At 39.8% G+C, this 24,341-nt stretch overlaps 1 protein-coding gene across 1 annotated transcript in view; it reads left to right on the top strand.

The window, feature by feature from the left end:
* The window catches only part of camk1da (calcium/calmodulin-dependent protein kinase 1Da), a 76,424-nt gene that overhangs the window by 28,532 nt on the left and 23,551 nt on the right, over window positions 1-24,341 (top strand). Inside the window, exons 2-3 of the mRNA XM_026146036.2 lie at window positions 11,098-11,229; window positions 18,419-18,493. Of these exons, the coding sequence (XP_026001821.1) occupies window positions 11,098-11,229; window positions 18,419-18,493 (207 nt within the window). The remainder of the gene's footprint in view (window positions 1-11,097; window positions 11,230-18,418; window positions 18,494-24,341) is intronic.

The raw sequence follows: 24,341 nt of genomic DNA, 5'->3' as shown, positions 1-24,341 counted from the left end.
ATACTCATCTTCTTTGATCACTGTGCAGGCTTGTAAAGTCTTGCATGTCAGAAGGGGTGACATGGATCTGATTAAAATCTTGGCCCCGTACTGTGTCAGATTATACTCTTTCACATTTTAGATCCGTTTTGTTCAAAGTGTAAATGAAAAGAAAGAAACATGAAAGCAGAGACATATCAGCAGCTCATCTGGTTCTAAGCAGAAACCAGGGGTAAAAAAGCAGTTTCATGTACATGTTTCTGAATGCAATGAGGGAAAGTGATATTGTTTTTGCTGTAGTTTGGTGGAAATCTTCATTGTTTTGCAGCAGATAGTTTCATTTCACATCACGTATTCCTTTGTCCAAATCAGCAAACATCAATTTAATTTGTTGGCTGAGCGCTTGTGTTTGTGCCATGCTAGCAGTTTGATACAACTGTATAGACAAAGAGCATCCCAGGGACATATATTTAAACTAAATACAGTTGCCAAGTTGGCCAACACTCAAGTCTTCAGCTTCATCTGAAGCAAGCGTCGATCTCAGCAGCGTGCACATTTCCTGAGGGCAAGATGATTCAGATAAGTGCTTTTTATGCCTGGTAACCTTACCAGCTGCACATTTTGTAGTTAAAGTACCGCTAGCTTTCGAAACTAAAATGTACCACACCAAGTAGACCTCTTCCAAATGGAGAGTTTTGTTGTGTTATGCTAAATATTATTGAATTCAGGTGAGTAACGCTGGACTGGGTAGACTGATTCATTTGGTATTATGGCATTTAACAGCAGTTTCTCAGTTAAACTCCCAGCAGTCCAATGAGAGCCACAGGCGGACCGACAATTAGCCAATTAGAAAATGTGTGGATCTACTAATGTTGTGAGTTAGTGTTGAGCATTGTTACACTGCGCTCTGAAACAGGGTAGTTTAAACGACTTGTTTGTTTGTTTTTGGCACACTCATGACATGGCTACTACACAGCAAATGGAGAAACACAATGAATATTTTGTATTTCACTTTGCTCCATTCTTAAGACCCAGAGATTCATACAAATAACATAGGAGAGCCGAATTACCACTCAGCAGGAGCAGAAATCTCCATTTTGGCTTCCAGTTAATCCTGCTCTGGAGATATCAATGATGTCATAAACCGGCTGAACCAGTGAGAAAAACGGGCTAGAGCAAAACTGGCCGGAGAGTGGCAAGACTCCAGACTCCACCCCACACGGTTAGAGAAGATCTGCTCAACCCATCCTGGCTCAGAGGCTCAGAAAAACACAAAGCAGTGGTGTGCTATGACAACTGATCTGTTTTCATTAGCTGCTTGCTATAGATGCAGAGCTGAAGTAACCTCACAGGGTTCATGTGTTCCTGTGAATGTTGTCCTAATGTTTGTCCTACAGAGTGTTGGATGCATGATCCATCTGTTGGTGGTGGAGTAGAGTGAATTATTCACACCCAAATTGACAGTGGGTTGGATTTACCCTGTCGGGGCAACTTCTTGTATCTAAGGATGGATTTTGGTCTTAATTGCGCAGAAGACTGTACAGGCATTTTCTTTCAGTGCGCTCTCTGTCTCTTGTCTTCATCTTCTTCTGTCAGAGCCACAGTGAGAATACAGACTATAATTGGCACTTAATTGCTGCCGTGGCAACAGTGCTATTTAAGCCTACGTGCTCTGCAACAAAGCCATATAGCGCGCACACACAAAACACAGGGAGGAAGACACATGGAAGGAGGTTCCTCAGCTCTCTTTCACTCCGAGTGTTTATGTCTTTAACATATGGTGACAAGCTAGGCTAGAGAAGTTTTGCTGAAAAAGCAAAAACAGGGGGTCTGTTGTATTCACCTGACTTGTTTTTCTGCTCCATTTCATTTAGACAACAGTCATAATAAAATCCTCATCTATCATGCACTACCTCCCGTTGCCATAGTGACTCAGATCAGCAGCCTTCTGCCTGTGGGTCAGAACCCCACACAAGGTCTTCTGATAAATTTGGTGGGATATTGCATGATGAAATGTTTGCACACTGTAATGCTGAAGTTACAGTTCTTTGTCTCGTTTGAATTTAAAACATAAAATAACTGATCAGCTAAGTTATATTGTGTAGCTGTTAATGTCCAGTTTTTTTCCCTTTTGTATCAAAAATTAAAATATTGCTTCTGTTAGGCCAGAGGAGCAAAGCAGAAAAAATGTGTCCACGTCTTTTGGGAAATTTCTGGTTGAAACTGCTTCAGGCTTTGTGAGGTCTTTTTATTCCATTATTCATGCTGAGACCTGATAGTCTGAGACAGAAGGTACACCATCACCAGTAAATGACAAATTGAACAGAGGACAACAGCAATATTAAAAAACTAAATAAATGAATAATCATCTGTGATGTAATTCCTTTGTCAATATTGTTGTAAAAAGAGTAATTTTAAATGTTCACATAAACTATTAATAGAAAAAAGTTAAATGTTGAATTCATTTCTGTTAAATTTCAAAACATATTGGGACATAGATGGTAAATGTACTGATTATTATATAGCACGTTTCTACTCTCCTAGAGTACTCAAAGCGCTGTATACAACATGCCACATTCACACCCATTCTCACAAGCACTGACTCTAAACTGAGTGCTTTTCTAACTACATTCAAAGACATTCACTGATGCATCTGATGGATGCATCGGAGAGCAACTTGGGGTTAGATTCTTGCCCAAGGATACTTGGCATGCAGACTGGAGGAGCCAGGGATCGAACCACCAACCTTCCGATCAGTAGGTGACCTGCTCTACCTCCTGAGCTACAACATATACGTATACAACATAAAAACAGTTCAATCTGTTCTTAAAGCTATGGATAATATTCTAATGACAGTTTCCACCTAAGATGCTTCCAATTAATTAAATAGACAGTTACATTAGTTTAACATGACAAACCCTTGATCAGAAGGAGACATAACTTACTGGAGGGTTATGTCTGGAAAGGCATCTGTTGTTGAGAACCCTGTGAAGAAGAAAAGAAAGATAAAAGCAGCTGAAAGATGTTCTGAAATTGTCAAGTAAAGAACTACATTCCACAGTTTAATTCAGTTCTGTTTGATTTTCATAGCACCAAATCACAACAATAGTCAACTCGAGGTGTAAAGTGTAAGTTAAAGACTGTACAATAATACAGAGAAAAGCCCAGCAATCAGGTGGTCCCCTATGAGCAAGCACTTGGCGACAGTGGGAAGGAAAAACTCCCTTTTAAGAGGAAGAAACCTCTGGCATAACCAAACTCAGGTTGGGACATCCATCTGGCACCAGCAGTCGAGGATGAGGCCGATACAAAGGAAGTGTCTCACTTTACGCTGACAGACACTTTACTTTTAAACTTTTCAAGCTACTGTAGCAGATATAGCAGCTGTTTAAAAAGCAAGTAGTTGGGGCCTTTGTTGTTACATGTTGTTAGGGTGTTGTTAGGCACATCATCGAATTCATCTCTGAGGTGATTTCTCCAGATTCCGGATAAAGACTTTGCCCCGGCTGCATTCACAGCCAGCATGTTTTTGTCTGAGCTCTGCAGATGCTATCTGAACTAGCTGTGAATGCAACTAAAAGCAACGCCAAGATTCTAAGAAGCAACAGAAAATAACAGAACGAGATTATTTTTGATGCTACAACCATTGCCAAAATGAACATCCGCCAAATATCTGCTAACCCCGCTGAACGTCTCTACTACCTTCCGGAATAGTTTGACTGTGTCAGAGTTTCACACATAACAAAACCTTTCACAGCAGACATATTTGCTGTTAAATAAATTTTATGCTGAAGACTTGCATTTGCATTAAGGCTTGCATGGTTGTTTGCTCCTAGGGCTGAAGGGCCAATAAGTTTAGTCTATGGTGAGTCATTACACTACTCCACCTAGAATATTAGTCAGAATTTACTACACAAAATGAACACGTAATGGGTCTTCACTCAAGTTGTGCTCAAGCTCAAAGACAAGTAATACCTTATTGCTAATCAATGCAGTTCTGAAACAAAAGACATTATAGTCATTTGGATAGGCAAAGTATCCAGCTAGGCCTGCTAGATTTATTGACCTGCCAGTCCCTTTGAGTGGTGAGCCAAAATACAGTGATATACAAAATTTCCCTTCCTTTGGATTGAAGTACTTCTGCCTAAATTAATGAAATACGACAAAACAAAGCCAACTGTCACTGTGTCAAACCCAAAGTGAGATCACATCCTGTTGTTGCCCCTTCCCCATCCTCTTTCTCCTGGTTCATTGAACCTGCATAAACAGTGACAAAATCATGAGGTGGAATCCCAGTGAGCCAAAGCGACTTTGCCGGCTGGCCAGCAGTGAATTTTACTTCAGGTGAAATATTTGCCCTGAACAGACAAATGGCTTCTTTCCCAAACTCCACCAGTCCAGACGTCCTATGTGCCAACCACATTTTATCGACCAGTTTCTCCTATTGTCTATTCTTTTTTATCCACTCTGGGTTTCCTTCTTTTTCTCATTTGCATGTCATGAGCTTCCTCTATGTGGTAATCTTTTTTTTTCTTTTTTTTCCTTTTTGAATGGCCACCAAGACAGTGAGACATAATTCAAGCAGATTACTTTGTATTCAAACCACATGCAAATAATGGTGCATGCGTTTGTGCTCTGCCGGTGATGACGTTAGTTTCGTGCCGTATAATTGTCCTTGTCCATGCTCTGTCATTATCAGGCCTTCTGTTATGTGTGTGTGTATTAGTCAATTCAGAGGCAACCACTTCTGCTTTGATTAAACTGCTAATTATTGATCGGGCAAGCACCGACCTCCATAGCTGACATTATCCTGCTCTGTGTGTGTGTGTGTGTGTGTGTGTGTGTGTGTGTGTGTGTGTGTGTGTGTGTGTGTGTGTGTGTGTGTGTGTGTGTGTGCGAGAGAGAGAGAGACACACACAGACAGAGTAAGAGAGTATGAATGAGAGCTTACAGCTTCTTTCCCAGCTGCTTTTTGTTGTAACACTTCCTCTCATTCAACTGCACTTGTAATTTCTTGGATAAATGTTTATTGAGCCTGTAGTTTTCATTTTGACAAACAGGACTGCTCACATTCAGGAGCATTTCGACTTCAGATAGAAGAAGAATAAAACCTGTAAAACTGAGATTGTATTCCAGAGATACAGCATTGGTATAATAATATAATGAGGGAAGAGAAGCTTTGGAGCGATGAGGACTTGAGATGAGTGCAGGCAGTGGAGATATTGTCATGAGAAGAAGTTTGTGTTTTCCCCTAATCTCCGAGGGATGTGTTGACAGTTTTCACAAATGAATTCATTGTCATTAATTATCATTAGTGACATTTTAGATTGTCAGAGTTGTTGCAAGTCTGCTGTACCTTACCTTGTTGAGAATCATGCCAAATAAACCACAAAAAAAGCTGAGCTGTGTTTATTTTATCAAATGCGGAGTTTATAACCACAATTCCAAGAAGTTAAAATGGTTTGTGAAATGTAAATAAAAAAGCATCCCAACTTTTTTGGATTTGGTGTTGTAGTTTTTTTTGGCTGGGGGGACAAAAACCCATTGGGTTGCAAAGTCCGGTTTTTGGAGCTTTGACTTTTTGATACTTGACCAGACTAGTAAGGATGAGATCCGACTTAAAGCCCACAAACACTGACTAATATTTGCACACCCGACTTTAGCCAATTTACAAAAGGGACACCATGTTGTATTCAGTAAGTCTTGAAACTTGAGACCATAAACTCATCAGTGTGGGGCAGCTGGGGGCCATTTTATGTCTTTTTGGAGCCACAAAAGTCACCCCCTACTGGTGATTAGAAAGAATGCAGGTCCAAGGAATTTGCACATTGGATTTGCTTTTCAAACTCGGTAGCTACACCCATTTTTATACCTTCTGAGTAAAGAGCAGACAGTTAGTTAGAACATGGGAAATGTTAAATGACTGAAGTTAGCAAAAACAACCTCCAGTCCCTCTGTGACCTGTAGTGACTCTACAGGGTAACTGAAAAGAATTTGGTTAACTTAGCCTTTTGCTTTGATCATGTCATCCATTTGTTTCACTGTCCCCTCCCTATCTGTGTAAATGTCATACGTTTTCAGTGGAGCTGGGTCAGCTCACCTTCCCAGACTGACTTTCTGTGTCTATAAGTGACCAATATGGCATTACACCCATAAACACACCAGTACAGCAAACTTTTGCAGTGGACGTGGAAGGATTTCCTCAACAAAACATTGGAAACACAATCTAGGACATCCAATTGGTTCACAAGCTATAATGAGCCAACCATTCTTCTGAACATGCTGAACATTATACCTGCAAAGCAGCTACAATGATGAGCATCACCATTGTCAGCACATTCTCTGTTTCACTCAAACCCCAACCTGGTGTTGCTGGTTCATTGGAATCTGATCAGGTTTCTCTTGTAATAATAGTTTTCTTTCTCTGTGCATTATTGTTTTCATAATAGCTGAGAGAACAGCCTTAAAGAGACTGAAACCCACACCTAATGTTTGCCAGTGCCGTTTCAGACATTTGAAACCATCGAAATTTTCCAACCCCGCTGCGGGACCTGGAAATAGTGTCCCCAACACCAAAAAGAAAGACACCAGTGGAAATCTGAGATCTGTTTATAGCAGTTTTACTAGGTGCTTTTAGCAAAACATGGATGAATGTGATGACTGAACAACTTTAGATCAGTGTATTTTCAGCCTGACATTGACAAACACTGATGGCTCCTGTCAGTTTAAATGAGACACTCTTTCACCTTGTCAGCTTGTCCTAGCAGCCCCCCCCCCCACACACACACACACACACACGCACACATCTATCATACACTCTGTGTGTGTGGGTTGAGGTGCACATGTGTGCACGTGAGACAGACTGTTTCCCTGTTGGATATGTGATCTAGTGGAGAAACATACCCATGCACACACCATTGATGCCAATACATTTCCCGCTCAGTGCACTGAAGGAAGCAGGGGAGCTCGACTGACACAATTACACAAGTTCCTGCAGGAGGAAATGCAATTATTGTTGCCGCAGGTAACAGCAAACTGGGGACTACCTGCTAGTCAAGCCCTGGGATAAACAGATGTACAAACACAGCCCATCGTGTGAGCTCAGCTGCCAGATGTTAGACAGGTTCCCCTTCCTCCAGTCAATGAACCCCACATATCCCTTAGTGTGTGAATGAATTTAGAGTTGACGAAATGTGAAGTGGACCATGCTGATTTCCTGCTGTTGTTGGTAGTGGTGTGTGTGGAACTGCATGGAACTACAGTGATGAGGTCCATTCTGCCTCCAGTCACATTTTCAGCTCTCTCTTCTGACCTTTCTCCTGCAGTTCAGCTTAATTTTGATTTTGCAAAATAATCATCAAGAACAAATACAGCATGCACATGTGTTTCTGCCTGTAAAAACAAAATGTGATCATTCAACTGTTCACGTTAGTGTAGTAGGTTATCGGTTGCCATGAAAGCATTGATGGCTTATCAGTTTGGTTGATCTAGAAAGTGAGAGGCATAGTAGGAATAAAGATTCGGCTTTTCTGGCTTAGCTAGAAAAGTTTGATTTAGAGAACAAATTTGCCATGGAGTGATAATAAAATGACATAGTCTGTATATGAAAGAAGGCCACAGTGTTACCCATTGTTCATGAACTACCATTTTAAAACCTTAAATTTAGGAGTCTTGTTTCTTCAACCAAGACATGACCAGATTTGGATCACAGAGTAGGAGTTGTTAGCTAGCTAAACAACCATGCTGGATGATTTACTACTATATAAAACGGGATCTTTACTCAAATGTATCAAATGGTTTGCATTCTCAAGAAATATGGCCGGGTTGTGATAAGGTTTATTTTTAATTTTAATAATTTTATTTCATGATCATTTCAGTGTTTAATGTAATAAATACATAAATAAAGTTATAGAACTGTAGACTACAAAACTAAAACAATGAGAAAAGAGCAGTTTTGGGTGGTAGATCTCTGTTTCCATGACATATAAGTGGCCCCTTAATGACACAATCCTCTGATTCATTGTTACTATAAAAATGTTGAATACACAAGCTTTAATGGTTGGCAGCATTAGAAAGATTATCAGTGTGAGAGAAAATTAAAGCCAACAATTATCATAGAATGGGAGCACCTGGCTTGTTTAGCTGAAAGTCCCGTATCATTTTACAACCTATAGTTTTGATGCGGCTAATGCGCTCTTGTTTATTTGTGATTTTGATATTAGCCATTATTATGGGATTATAACAAAGGAATGTTAAGTGCAGGTTAATGCTCTTACTCAAACAAGCCTGGCAGTGCGTGAGAGTGGCCTTAACAGTGTATATATACGTGTCTCTTTGTGGTTTTATGCTGCACTGGATGTTCATTCATGTATAGCTCTCTTTGAGGGTTGTGGATGAAAGGCTCTAAGCACTTCTGACTGAATGAAGCAACAATACAAACATCACGGCCTGCTTGTTTTTGTCTGGCTTTGACGTCACCGAAACCCACAATTGCCATTATCAGTGCAAGCAGGTCTCTCTTTTGTTCACATAGTCAACTGAGAATCGGTAGTCAGACAGATCATCATTTTTTATCACTTTGATCAGTTGTTGCAGTAAAATATGTTCGAAGCATGAGATGACAGACAGAAAGGATGAGATAAGGGAGAGAGAGGAGGAGGAAGTACAAGTGAGAAGAAACATGATTCCCACTGAGAGGCATGAGAAAAAACACCAAGCCCCAGCGACTGCAGGAAAGATGGTGACAAACCGTTTTTCTCTGCACTCAAGTTTGTGGCTGATGGACAGCTTGTTGAATGCGCTTCGGGGAGCCCAAGGGATTTCTGTATGTTGCCACAAACATATTGATGCAGAAGGAAGCCCGTTCACAACATCCTCTTGCACTCTCAGTGATGCTTAAAACCCAGAAATACTCAGCAAAATACATATGGATTAAAAAACGGGGATGCTGTAATAACGGTTTAATGTGGTGTTTGACGGTATGAAAACAAACCCAAGGTGGAAGTAATTTTTTAGCCATTGTAAAGATGAAGAAAAAATGCTTTTATTGTGAAAAGCCTCTTGAAAGCGCTGAGTTTTGATCCATGTAAACTTAAAAGCCCTTTAACATCAGCAAATTTGTGTAAATATTTTGTTCATTAATTCAGCCGTTTACATATTTAGTTTAGAATGGGTCCTTTATTGAATTCCACACGTCGTGACACTTGCTCAGATTTGGAGTTTAATTTTTCGCTGTAGAAAGAAGTTTCAGTGTACAGTGGACGCTAATGTTTTTGTCACTTTTTAAGGAATCAAACTCAAAGTAATGTCAGTACTTCCCAGCTTTTATCGCTGCATGGCCATACTCTGTCCCGCACTCCATATTAGCCATTGTTGATCAACACACCTTTGTTGCTGCCACGGACGTCGCACACTCGTACGTCAGTGTCATGAGACACTCTCACAAACAAAATCACGGTTTAGTAGCGCAGCATGCTTACGGGAAAGTAACAGTAATCTAATTACTTGTTTTGCAGTAGTAATCTCTTACTTTACTCATTACTTGAAAAAGTAATCAGATTACAGTAAAGCATTACTTGTAACGCATTACTGCCCATCTCTGATCATATTTACAAACAGAACGAGATCAGTCAGATTGCAACTCCCTGGGTAGGGCAAATGATATATGATATATTACTCGATAGGGTTTCTTGAAGGTAAACTGTAAAACTGTGATTGCTCACCTGTCCAAGTTTGAGAAAAATACACATTGCAATCTACTCTTTCATTACTTTGTCATGAGTGCTCCTTCCTCAGTGTCAGGGCTAATTAGTAGTTAGGAATAAGTAATGAAGTCATGTTGTAAACTGCAGCAAAATAGCTCAATAACAGCTTCTTTTGATACTTTGTCAAGGGCGCGAAAGGCTACACAGGGTCCTTTTTTTCATCAAGGAGGGGCTTTGAGGGGCCTTGCAGGGTTTCCGAGGCTTCATCTTACTTGGCACACGATTTGTTTGGGCAGCATGAAAGCATTAGATGGAACGTCGCCAACAAGCCAATGTTATATAAATTTAGGGCCTTGGATGCAAAGTTTTGCTAAGGATTCGATTTCGGAAGGGTAAAAGAAGTTGTGACTAGGGATCTTGCACATGAGGATGTGGAATTAAAAGTTCAGATAAACAGCACGGATCATAAAGTGCCTTAAGAGAGCTTATCCTCCTAAATTCAATACAGCTGCGCTTTTAGAAGACTTCATAAAGTTCGGATTTGTGTCAGCTGCAGGTAGTCAGAATGTTGGACAGTAAGAGGAGGAGGTTAGAGATGAGATAAAGACATGCATTCTTATCTCTTCTCCCCTTGTTTACTCTAATGCGCCGGTGAAGCTGAGGGCAGATCGACTCAGGAGTCAACACCCGGTTCAGGCAGATTAACTCGCAATAAGCTCATCTTCATTCATCACGCTGCTCGTCTTCGTGACGCACGCACACATGCACAAATGCCCACTTACACACACACACACACACACACACATACGCTCGTTCAAGGACTGGAAGATGGATCTGGATTGAATCCTCCAATTGGCTAATTCCAGTTTCATGACTATTACTGAGGATCGTCTGTGTGTATAAAATGAGACACAAAACTTTTAAATTATTTTTCGTTCGCTCTGAGCTAATAAAAAAAATAAAATGCCAGTGCTCTCACGTTACACTTGGCAGATCCAATCTCATTGTAATTTTCCGCCTGTTAATATCAGACTTTACCTGCTGCACATGGAATCTTAAAGGAAAACTAGCTGAATTCACTTATTTTTAAATCTTTTTGCTTTTTTGTAAAGTACTGTTTTTATTGGATGGACACACAGTTTGCTCATTATTATATAAAATAAAGCAGACAGAAGATTCCAAAATTGATTTCAAGCGGAAGTGCTAACTGGAGTATATTTTTGATAAACATTAAAACTTTGTACTCAAATACGTAATCTATGTTTTTTCATGCTTGTCTTTGTAAGAGATACATAAGAAATATTCAGATACATTTTGTCTGACACTGAAATTATTGACCTTTTTTTCAGTCTTTTATATATATTTAAATGTACAAGTCTGCTCGTGACTCACATGAGTTTGCATGTGTTCACAGAGGGGCGTTTTCAGAGGTGGTCTTGGCCCAGGAGAAGCTGACCAGCCGTATGTTTGCAGTGAAATGCATCCCTAAGAAGGCTCTGAAGGGGAAGGAGAGCAGCATCGAGAATGAGATTGCCGTGCTGAGGAAGTGAGTGCTGTGACACGAGAACACAAACATAAGTCTACTAATTCCTGGTTACCGGGGCAACTGTGCATCTCTGATGCATCATACCCCACCAAGCCCCCCCCCCAGGTCACGATCCACAGCCTGCCTACCCTAATACAAACAATATTCAGGACTGAAAATTCTGTCAGTGTAGCAGCTGCAAAACATTAACGTCAAGAGTTAGGCTAAGAACACTGTTTGTTATACGGCGTTTCTTGTTGGTGTTTAAAGTACATGTTAGATTCAACTTTACAATGTCACACAAGAGCCGAACAAACACTTCTGTGCTTAAGTAACAGAATTTAGAATTTTGCTTAAAGGTCTGAATGGACAGCAAAGTCATTTAAGTAGCAAGTCTCTGCAATCAGCAGGAACATTGTCTCTGCCCAGATACTTGAGCAGTTATTTTGAAGTCATCAAATCGGTTTAAAATCACTTCAAATCTTTGTTGACTTTGCCCCAAAATAAGGTTTCAGTATTTTTATATTTTTTCCCCATGCCAGTTATACAAATACACACAAAATGACGTGATAATGACGTTTTCAATCACTGATACAATATTATCACAATACTTCACTCACAAAGTGATATTATTGTGAATTTTGCATTATACTTAGTATTGCGGTAGTAAGTTATTTCTACCAACCCGTCACTAAAAGACGCCATAAATGTTGACATAAGGCAAAGTCGGTCTGCAATTGAGTGGGGTCAAGTTGCCAATTGCATCCAGTCTGTTTCTGGTATGACAGCAATTAATTAAAATAAATTGTTGAAAAACATATGTGTATGTGTCTGCATGGACAGAAATTTTCATTTTACTATTACCTTTCGCTCAGCAGCCTTCCTGTTCTGTCATCATCATCATCATTTATTTATATAGCACTTTAAAAACACACCTGGTAGACCAAAGTGCTGTACAATAAAAATATAAATATAATAATAGATAGCAGAAACCAGACATAGCAATAAAATTTAAGAAAGGGAAGTTACCCACAGAGTTAAAAGCCAGGGAATAAAAATAGGTTTTTAATAAGGACTTAAAAACTGGCACTGATGAAGCCTGTCTAATATGGAGAGGAAGGTTATTCCAAAGCATCTGCGCTGCAACAGAGAACGCTCGGTCTCCTCTAAGTTTCAGTCGTGACTTTGGGACTGAAAGCAACAAATGCTCAGCTGACTGAAGGGAATGAATGGGGACATGGGGCTTCAACAAGTCAGACAAATAAACAGGTGCCAGACCATTTAGAGATTTAAAAACCAATAAAAGGACTTTAAAACGGATCCTAAATTCAATTGGAAGCCAGTGTAGAGAGGCCAAAATCGGAGTGATGTGGTCAAATTTCCTTCTGCCAGTTAAAAATCATGCCGCAGTTAAAAATCGTGCCGCAGCAACCCTATTAAAAGAGAATTGCAATAATCTAAACGTGAAGTAATAAAGGCACGAATAACACTTTCCAAGTCACTCTTGAAAAGAAAGGGCTTAACCTTCGTTAAACGTCTGAGGTGATAGAATGCTGATTTTACCCCCCCGTTTATGTGGTCATCAAAGGTAGGTGAAGATGACCAGCTGTATGTTTGCGATCGAACTCTTTAGTTGGGAAGTCAAAGCTGCAAGATCAACATCTGGAGCATGAGAAAAACGATTTGGGCCAAATAAGATCACTTCTGTCTTCCGATCATTAAAATTTAAAAAGTTTTTTGCCATCCATGCTTTAACATCACTAAGGCAGTCAAGCAGAGGTTGACTTGGGAGACTATCAGAATGACTTAAAGGTAAATAAAGCTGGCAGTCATCTGCATATAGGTGGAATGACACTTTATGTTTTCGGAAAATCGCGCCAAGAGGCAAAAGGTACAGTGAAAACAATAATGGCCCAAGATGTCTGTGAAGGTTCTCAGTCATCCCCTATGTAGCCGGTGTATCAGAGAAACTCAGGAGATTTTAAAGGATAAAGGTCACTCTTTCGAGGATGCCAACGTTCACATTTTGGACAGAGAGGACAGATGGTTTGAAAGAGGAGTGAAAGAAGCCATTTACGTCCACTGTGAGTGACCATCTTTGAACAGAGGTGGTGGTTTACGACACCAACTGTCTGCCATCTATAATCCAGTTTTGAGATCCCTTCCCAGACGCCTTAACGCCCACACACGTCCTGGGCCATCTGACCTCAGGAAATCACATGATAGGGTAGGGCCAGGTTTCACAAGGAGCTCACCCGAAACCCTGGCTGATTGTGACCCACACCCGCTTTCACACCTTGGCTCATGTGATTAGGTAGAGGATCATCAGGGGGTCCTTTGTCCCTCTTTGGGGGGAAACTCCCACTGGGTTTAAATCTGGGGTCTCTCAGTGACTCTCCACCATTTGACCCTTAGAACTGAAGAAGCTTCTCGGATGAGAGGTGAAACGTCTTCAAGCAACTCAAAGAAATCCAGATGCTTTTCTTTCCAAGCTCCTTAGACCAATAATGGCCCAAGAATAGGTCCCTGTGGCACACCCCAAAGCAGAGGGGCCACAGAGGATGAAGCCCACCCCAACTTAACACAAAAGGTCCTATTTGAAAGATAGGACTTTAACCACAAAAGTGCCGAACCAGAAATTCCCACACAGTGCTGTAAGCGGGAGATCAGCAAATCGTGATCCACTGTTTCGAATGCAGCGGTCATGTCCAACAGGACCAGCACTGCATATTTACCACAGTCTGTCGCTATCAGAATGTCATTCATAACTTTTACGAGGGCTGTCTCCGTACCGTGAAATGGCTTATAGCCGGACTGAAAGATTTCTGACAATTGAGAGTCATTCAAATAGTCCATCAACTGAGTATAAACATTCCTTTCCAGAATCTTACTAAGAAAGGGAAGCTTAGAGATGGGTCTAAAATTTGATATGACTGAACTGTCTAAGCCTGGTTTCTTAAGTAAATGTATGACTGCATGCTTAAACTCCTTAGGTACTTGACCAGACAAAAGACTAGTATTAATAATAGATCTATAGGAATATACCCAGAATACAACCAGTTGGCAGCCGTGGCCCTTCGAGCTCTGTTCATTGAAGACTTATTCAGACTCATTGCAGCTTGTTAGAGTATAGAGGTGCTTTATAAGAACCAGTCCATTTATTATTAGAGTAAAAAGCACTATATAAAAACCAATCCATTTACCATTTATGGGAATTAGTTATACATGCACTGACCTCAGTGTTTAAAACTTACTGAGCATTCACTACAACAGTATATGTCAGAAAATGAGGAAAAGCTCAAAAAGAAATGTGTGCTTCCCATTGCAAACTGTTAAAATAATCATTTCAAATGACATGGTTCTTTCAGCTGCTCACTTATTTCCCTAAGGGGTTGCTACAGAAGATGGATCCACATGTTGATTTAATACAGATTTTATAACGGATCCCCTTCCTAAAGCAACCCTCCTCGTCTGGGCTTGACACCAACACTAAGAGCATGCTGGTTTGTGACCGCCTTCGGCTGGCTTTGTTTCACCGCCTGGTCTCAAATCACAGATCTTACACATTAAAGGTGAATGTTTTTAAGCACTACATCACAGAGACACCAAAGTTATCATTTCAAATGATCAAGAAAGAGAAGTCTTCGTCTGTTTCACCCTACAGACAAACAAGTGATCTTACAGTTACACAGAAAAATCAAAGTGCTGCAGCAATTATTATGCCATTAAATGCAATAACTTTGGTAATTTGGTTTCACTGTTAACATTAGAGAAAATGCAAATTGGATCCACGAGGGAGAGAGCAGACATCCATTTAGACAAATGAGCGTAATTTCAGTGCATGTTAGAGAGCATCAGTGAACAGATTCTGTCTCAAGCAGTCTTGTGCAGGGCAGAGACACCAATTTAGCTTTGGAGGGAAATCTGCTGGATCAGGTTATGGCAAGTTTCAGAGATTTTGGTGGCAGCAGACGGTGGAAAGAACTGTAAATCTGACCCCAAGCGCTAACAAAAGCATCATCTTGTTTCGTCAAATACTTATCTTCAGTAGCACAACTTTTCTTGCAAGCACCTCAGCGCATGCTGAAACACTTCTGTGTTCTGGGTGAGCTTAGGCAAAATATGTCATTCACAGCAGCTTCTTTGAGTCCCACCTCTGATTTTTTCCAGAGAAAACCACATGCACCATTTTACCTGCCATCAGACAGCTCTTGTCAACAAGAAGTGAAGTCGTCACGTTCCACCAGACTTCTTAGTGTAGATCAACCGGTAAATGAACAGCTTTGCATATGCATCACAGACGACACACCAATCCATCTGTCATATTCGTGTCTCACATTTCAGTCTCCCCTAATTCATGAAAAAGACACTGAGCTACCTAAAGTCTTCCACTTGTGACAGCAGCTTATTGCTGCCATAGAGTTGGCACGCCACCCTTTTCCAGCTGAGAACTATGGTCTCGGACTTTAAGGTGCCAATTCTCATTCTCTCTGCTTCACACACTTTGGCGAGCAGCCACAGTACGAGCTGTATGTCTGATGAAGCGAACAGAATCACATCATCTACAAACAGCAAAGATGAGATCCTGAGACCACACTTGGCTATATCTAGAAATTCTGCCCATTGAAAGTTGTGAACATGAACAGAATCAATAACAAGCACCAGTAGAGTCCACCACCCACAGGGGAGGGGATCCATCAATATGAACCAAGCTCTCACTGGACCACATAGCCCATAGCAATGAGCCACGTACCCCATACTCCTGCTGAACAAGATCCTGCGAGGGATGTAGTCAAATGCCTTCTCCAAGCCCGTGCTGATCTGGACAAAAAGCACAGATGCAATTATCTACTTAATTTTGTTTTAATCTTGTTTTTAAAAATATATTGATATATTTTAAAATATGTACAGATCTCACATCTGAAGGTGTCTTTTAACATCTGAATGAGCAATCTGGTCACCTGTCTCACTATCTTACTAACTCTGTTTTATAATCTGCTGTAAGATTCCTATATTTGCCTCTGATGCGCGCCGTGCTTTTTGCAGAAGAGAGATCAATTTCTTAGTGTCTATGTGCTAGGGGTAGGGCACAATGCTTTGAAACTCACACTGCAGCAAACACAAAGACACAAGCACGCAAACCTTGCTGTTTGTGACATTGCCAGAGAAAAATTAATTAATTAACGATCAAATGTTGAGTCTTTTGCACGTGTGGCAAACGTGGCTCTCACATCACCGTTGCGGGGATGTCGGCATGAAGGCGTGAGGAAGCGTTAATGTCGAAGAGGCCTGTGTCTGAATGACACAATCCCGTTATTTACCCAGTCTATGTGCAGCAGTAACAGGAGATACATGCAGGAGAAATCCATGAATGAGAACAACTAACTGCCACACCAGGCATTTAATGCAAAAAGAGGGTTTTTCTGAATGCGCTCCGGATCTGCTCTGCCATTACACTCAGGCTTTTCCTGTCAGCCGTTCATTATCCTTGACAGGGCACACACACACACACGCTCACACACACATTACCCCTTTTCAACCAGTACTTGTATGAGCATGAGTATGAGTCACGTCTCAGCTCTGTGATTCATACCTGCTGCCGCTGCGATCATACGCTCTTTAATAGGTGTTAGATGTTTACCTGCACACCTGCTGTGTGCGCCTCTGTGTGTATATGCCTGAGTTAGGCCAGGGGGGATTACCTCTGTTTACTGTGCAAAAGATGATTAACCTGCAACCACGCACACAAAATTAGTCGTGTTTCCACTAGGCACGGCATATTAGGATAACAAACAGACAGCTACACACTGACAAACACACACAAACACGCACACACACACACGGAAGAAGGGAAACACCCCATCATGCTGCTGTAACCATGGAGAAATCAGCAGAGAAGCAAAAAAAATGAGCAGAAATTGTGATGGGAAAGTGTGAAGAGGTTTTGGTTGAAATAGATTGTTGGTTCGATTTCTGTGAAAAGTTTGTGCTGGCATCAGAGTAAAATAACTTTTTCTTGATTTTTGCAATTACAAAAGGATCTAAATTCAATGTACAATTGCTATTTATTTTTCTGGAGTTGTGTACACCACAGTCTTCACTGGTTGCTGCGAGTATGGATGAGGCAGAGAAAACATGGTAGCTGCCTTGGATTAGTTAGGATTGTGATAAACATGCACACTGTATAAAGTTAAATATAAATTGTTTAATGCCCTATAATTCAGTGTGATTCTTATTGGTTTAATACCTTTTCAGTAAATCTCTTCAGTAAGGTCCAACCAAACCCCCTTTGCCTTCAGCTGTATTTTTTTCTGTACCTTAGTTAGTTAGTTAGTGGCAAATCGTTACTCAAGGCACCTCAAGGCACTTTATTTTGTAAGGTAAAGACCTTAAAGTAATGCAAACAAAACCCCAACAATTTGACAACCTCCTGTGAGAAGGCACTTGGCAACAGTGGGAAGGAAAAACTCCCTTTTAACAGGAAAAAGCAGCCATCTGCTGTAGCCGGTTGTGGATGAGGGGAGGGAGACAGGGCAAGCAAAGAAATAAAGTAATTCCAGTTTTTAATACTTACAGCCAACTACATTTCAGAAGAAGACAAGAAAACACTTCGTGTTGAATGACTACAGGCCTTTGTTGGGATTGTAATATATAGAATTATGGCAGTACAAAAGGTAAAAGTGGGTCTAACCCTGTACTAGTAAGATGTAACTAATGGTTACCAGCATGTGTATGTTCATATTCTTTACAAAATACACAACATATATACACAATATATATTATTTATTATAGTATTTTGCAAGGATGTCCAAAATCATCTTAATATATGAAAAATAAGTTTCAACAAGTGTTTAACATGACTAAAAACTGAAATTTCTATAATCAGTACTGAGAAATCAGGAACTTTACTGTCATTTAACTTCCTGTCTATGACTTTATTACTTTGCGATAGTATAGATGGGCATGTGGGAGGCTCATTAAAACTCATTGTTTAATTCAATCAGTAGCTTCAGAGCAGCTAAGAAATGGATCGTGAGGTGACACTTTTTTGTTGGTTGAGACATAAAGTGTTAACAATGTACAACTCAGAATATTAAGGTGTACAAAAGACAGTTGGAGCATTAGTCTGGACTGTGGCTGTGGCAGAAACTTTAAAAAAACAGATTCAAAAAAACAAATCTTTACTGATTGCTTTGTCTTTGTTTTGCAGGATCAAGCATGAGAACATTGTGGCACTGGAAGACATCTACGAGAGCCCCGACCACCTCTACTTGATTATGCAGCTGTGAGTCAATGTTCTTTTTCTTCTTCTGTTGTCGTCATTGTGTTTAGGACATTGTGTTCGACAATGTGACTGATGGGAACAGAGACCCCCAAATCACCCACATCTCCCTGGAAGACCATTTCATTTAGTGACTGCAAGCTCTGCTCTGTCACATAATGGGACTCGTCAGCCTGTAAAAGCTGTTGTGTAATATGTGGGTGTGTTTGTGGGGGCGGGGTTGGGGTTTGTTATTTAATATTGTATTAGTAGGGTAGAAATTAAAAAAAGAAGACATATTATTTCTTTAAGACAAAGCTGGTGCTACAAAAGTAATATCATATTATAGAGGGCATAAGCTGTCCTATTGTGAAATTTTAGCCTACAAATGAGTACATTTTAAATATTAGTTATAGTTTATATGTTAAATCTTTCTCGAGTGGGTCAGACATTTTGGTTTTCTTATAGCGAGGGACAAGAATACAAATTCTTTGTTGTTCTGTTTTTGATTTTTATTAATAATAATTTAATGTTTCAGATGTCGGAGTGCGTATTTCTTATTTGCTTCTGACTTAAATTGTTGCTAATTTACAGAGTGTTTTCAAATTCTCACACTTTACCTCTCGTTCTTCTGTCCACCCACCCATCACATAGACACACAAAAAACACACAAAGCCCACCAGTCCTCCCACATGCACGCACACACAGACACACGTACTCAAAGCCCACCACACCGCTACGAGGCTTCTATTACATCATCTGATGTACATCTCTGCTTTGATGGTCAGCACTAGAGGAAAGGGTTCACCCACAGGTGTCCCACTAACCTCCTCTTCAAGGTTAGAGCTGCTTACATAAGGAGTTGGTCTGGAAGTTTGGCATTCGAGCTGGAAACAAATCAGTCAAGTTCAGGTGGAAGTCAGAGCCGTGGTTTACACAACAGTGGCGTGTTTATTGCCGATGCCAGTGGATTATCTGCTCCCCTACCGCATGTGTTTGGGTGGTTGTGTTTCTGTGCCAACTCGTGGCAATACAGGAAACGATTTTGAGGTCTTTAACTTATGAATAAGCTCATAAGTTAAAGCTAATATTTAACCTACCTATGACAGCTGGCAGATAATCCACTCACTTATTTGGTGGTAAGCCATTGTGTTTATGACATTTTGCACCCTGTTGGAATTCTTGGATAAAAAAGGCTCTCAAGGTGTTGATCCAGCCCGTTCTCACTCCCGAGGCGTAATATACTGATGATTTCTCAAGTCCCGAGGCGTTTCTAAGGAACGCAAAAGGTGACCTTCCACGCTCTTATGCTACGCGCTGGGTGATGGATGACATCCAGTAGAATGACGCTCCCACGGTAATACACGTTCCAGCCATGTATTCCAGCCCTAACCATAACCTTATCCCTAACCCTAACCTTATCCCCAGCCTTAACCAGCACTTTAATGACGTTAGATAGTGTTTTTCAAAGCGATTTAAGTAAAACGAACTTACATGTGTAGATTCATTCCAAATGGTTCTCATGTTTCCTCATTTTTCTGATCTTGTAATATAGGGACGTGTTGGGAACCCGGAAGCGCAATATACCGACAATTTGTCACCTAGTGTAAAATGTTATGCTTTGGGAGTGAGACCATGTTGGTTGATCACAGTTGTTAGAAGATGCAAATGTACCTCTATCAGCTTTCTCATAGTCAAAAAAGTATTTTTTTCAATTAAACTTTAAAGATTTGAGCATGAATGAGGTTATTTTGCCTGGACGATAAGCCTGGTTTTAAAAGAAAGAAACGTTAATATGTAGATTAAAGAAGAATTTGCATTCAATTCTGTCAAAGCCTCGTAGTATACTATAGATCCTATTACTGTGGACGACTGATAAATTGTCAGCAGTTTCACCAACTCTTTAATATGGGGCTAGGTGAACTTGGTGAGGTTACTGTGACATAGTTAAGTCAGACCTGATCTAGTAATGGAAGTTTGAACTGACATCAACGATATTTAATGGTATTTATGTTCAGCAGCAGGCAGAGTTGTACATACAACCTTGGCATTTTCCATCCAGGTCAAAAGCATTTGTATGAGAATAATCCTGCACAGCAGCTATAGACGCTCATTATTAGCCATCACATCCACATACTTTACTGCATATAACTCACTGTGTCATAGCAACTTGGGATGCAATTATTAATGCTAAGGGAGTAGTATGATATTTATTTATTACCCTGTACTGCTCTTGTTACCCTTAAACAGACTAATTTTAATACAGGTTCATTTTAAGAGCTGTCCCTTTTTAAAATAGCCTCGACTTACTAAACTGCTTACAAGTGGAATAAGCTCCAAAAAGTATGAAACTACCAGCCCTTTTTAAAGTAAAACAGTTTTAGGTTTGCAGATCCTTCAGTCATTTATCTGTCAAGTTTGTCCCAAACCTTTTCTCCTTGAAAAAAGATCTCAATCTTAATGGCTTTTTGCAATCTTATTTTAAAAAAAATGTTTTAAGAAATGCAATATTACATGTCTAAAAACAGATGTTAGAGACGTTGAAATGCAATATTGATATTATCATTACTAGCAAAACGCTGCCCTGGGGAACAAAATTCCTTTGTGGATACAAATTTTGGTGACTGCTACACACACACACACACACACACACACACACACACACACACACACACACACACACACACACACGCACACACACACACAAACATATAGATTGTTAAATAGTTCCATGCAATCATTATAGTTAGATTAATATTACCAGTAGTAGTAATAATAATTGTGCCAGCTAAAGCATTAAATCGCCATAAAGTCAGCACTCACTTAGTAATATTAGATTATGAAGTGTTTCAAATTAGCTAGATTAAGCTAGTCTACGAGCTAAAAATGTAGAAGCAGAAACTTTACTTGTAGTGTACTAAGCAAAGATTCCTATCAACATTGCTGTAAAATTTGTAAATTTGTTATCTACATTTGCTTAGTTACTTTTCCAAGGTTGTACCTAATCTCTAGGTCCTAGCTAGCTAAGATGCCAATGTGTTGATGGCAAGATAAATGGATGACTTTCCAGACATAACAAACACAGATTAACTACGTCTGGGCAGCGCTTTTTTTCTCCTCACTCCATTCTGATGACAAATTAAGAAACAGTTTCCTTAAGCTTTTACGTCACTTAAAATCCTTCTGTTGGTCAGACTCCAGTCAAAGGTCTTAACTGTGGTTAAGCTGTTAACCTACAATCTTAACATTTTGATTAAATCTCCTGTTGTCATGGATAAACCAGTTAACAGAGCTGACTGCTGTTTGGTAAAGAAGCAAGTTATTATCGCTGAGTGCTCTCACTTGATCTAGCAGTGACTGTGGTTAAAGTTAAGGTTAAGAATCAAAGGCAAGATTTTTTTTCTACTTTGACTAACATAGGTTTCAAAATTCAGTAGTTCATTACAGTTTTTACAGACGCTAGGACACATTTCTCAATACTTAGGTCACGTTTGCAAAACTCCTCACACAGTGAGCACAACAGAAGTCTATGTGGGCTAAACTGAGGACCAGTTATCATTGTTTTGGCACAAAATGCATTCAATGACTACATCTCTCAAATTTCATGAATTATTTTCTCACTCAGACACAACAACTGCCAAAAATCTTTGTACGGACAGGACATTTTGCATGTGCTTACATACTGTTTTCAAAACTGTTAAACTTATGGCCAAAACAATAACACAATGCAAAACTTGAAAAGACAGCAAAATTCAACAGCAATATTTTATTGAAACATATTTTAAATCTAAAAATGCAGTTTAACCAGCCACAGCTGATTCTCATTGTAGATGAACATCTACACAGGTGTTACTCCTTCAATTTTTCAACTCCTTCAATTCTGCCATGCCAGAAGATTCTTTCCTAGGTGTATTGCCCTAGATGACATAAGATGTGATGTGGATGAGAACCTGTGGCCAAATGGAGGAGACCGAGTAGATTAGCATTACTATTGTATGTGTATCAGTGGATGGTGTGTATACAAATTCTTGTATTTTGGGATTACTTAGTGCAAAAAAATAAAAATACATAAACAAATATTAACGAATTCTGCATGATGTCTGATTCATTCCAGTAACATATATTGAAATTATAAACAGAGATGTGTCCTTGTTTTACACAAGTAAACACTGTGTAATGCTACATGTTGTTAGTGTTTTTTAGGTCATTGTTTTGTGGGTGACAAAGTGTGTTTGTCGGCTGTCAACCTTTGCTAGTGTTCTGGAAGAATGAGTTTATTTGAGACCTGAATGAAGTGTTTTGGTAGTTGTAGTGCATTTTGAATGTGAAATGAACTGCTTTGCCAAGCTGACAGTCAGTTAGGAGGATTGTGTGAAGTGTTTTGCAAAAGTGACCTAAGTATTGAGAAATGTGTCCTAGCGTCTGTAAAAAACTGTAACCAAAAGACGTTGGCTGTACCTGCTGTTTTATTTCTTTGAGAAAAAGAACAGTAACAAGAAAGACCGGTCTCTGATATCTCCCTCTAACCCTCCATCCCCTTTTCCTCTCCTCTTTCACACCATCTGCCCTCTGCTTTTTTTTTTTATTTCATTGCTTTCCTTCTCTTTATATCTTCCTCCTGCTAACTATTTTTCCAGGTACAATCTGCTTGAACACAGGTCAGCTTCAAACATGGTTAAATGCTTAACCCACTTTGAATATATAACAAATTGGGCATGTGGGTAACTTACATATTAATTTGCAAACAATATGCACATGTTTTATACTATTGCAAGGGGTAGCACAGTGGCATGGTGGTTCTCAGAGCTAAAATTGCCTGAGATAACCATAGTTTGGATAGAAACAAAATGTGCCCAAAGTGATTATTTGCACATGTGCTGAACTAATTATTTCAGTGTGTCAGTTGTAGTTATGATGCCCAGATGTATTATGAATTTGTCATAATATAAAAGGCAATGTGAAAGGATCAAAAGCTAGAGTAGCTCAGAATCCTTTTTGATCTAGCATCAGCATTGCATGCTGTCCTTCTCCAAGCAAAACACAGAACTGCAGCTTCATCTCTGCATCTATTTTAACCCTGTGCAGCTGTGTCCAACTGTTCTTGTAAATGGTGACTGAAAAGCTGCGTTTTCCCAGAGCACCAACTCAACAGTGCTTCTGCAAAGTGAAGCTTGGCAATAGCTGCATTTCTACTGATCATTACAGTACTAATTAACCTCATTTGTATTCAGTGGTGTGCTGGTTTTCTTATTCAGTAATCAGAAACCACATTTAAAAACAAGGATTTTTGCAGATTTCTCATGTAATTGCAGTATGGCAGATCAATGCAGTCTGACAGAATTTCCTTCATTCCTGTTCATCATAGCTTGTCTTACGTAACCTTGACCGCAGGGAGGCAATCAGACCATGCTGCTATGAAAATCGATGCAACTGAGTGCAATGTGGGCTTTATATTGATGCTGTTTGTGCTGTGAATTGCATATCAGTAAAAAATAAATAAATAAAAGAACTGGCTTTCAATGAATCCAAACAAAGTAGCACCTGGGATTCTTAACACAGTTTTCTATATTCCTTTGGAATAGTATCATCTTTTTCAGTTTCTTCTATTGAGCTTGTGGGAAGCTTGTGATCAGCTGGACTCAACAGAAGCAGACAACTTTTTTTGTCAGTATTCAAAATTTTAAGCCTTTGTTTGTTGTGGCTTGTCCACTGACAGTTGGGTTGTTGGCTGTATTTCACTTCTTCAGTTCATTTGTACAGTTTGGATGTGTTCAGATGAGACTGAAGCAACATTAGAACATGGCTCTTGGTCTTGTTACAAGATAATACACTGAGGACTGATTGGGGGGTGACAAACAGGAGAAATGAGGTA

Source organism: Astatotilapia calliptera, chromosome 17 (genome assembly GCF_964374335.1).
Source record: "Astatotilapia calliptera chromosome 17, fAstCal68.1, whole genome shotgun sequence".
In the NCBI taxonomy this organism is placed as follows: Eukaryota; Metazoa; Chordata; class Actinopteri; order Cichliformes; family Cichlidae; genus Astatotilapia; species Astatotilapia calliptera.
This window is presented reverse-complemented; position numbering and strand designations above follow the sequence as displayed.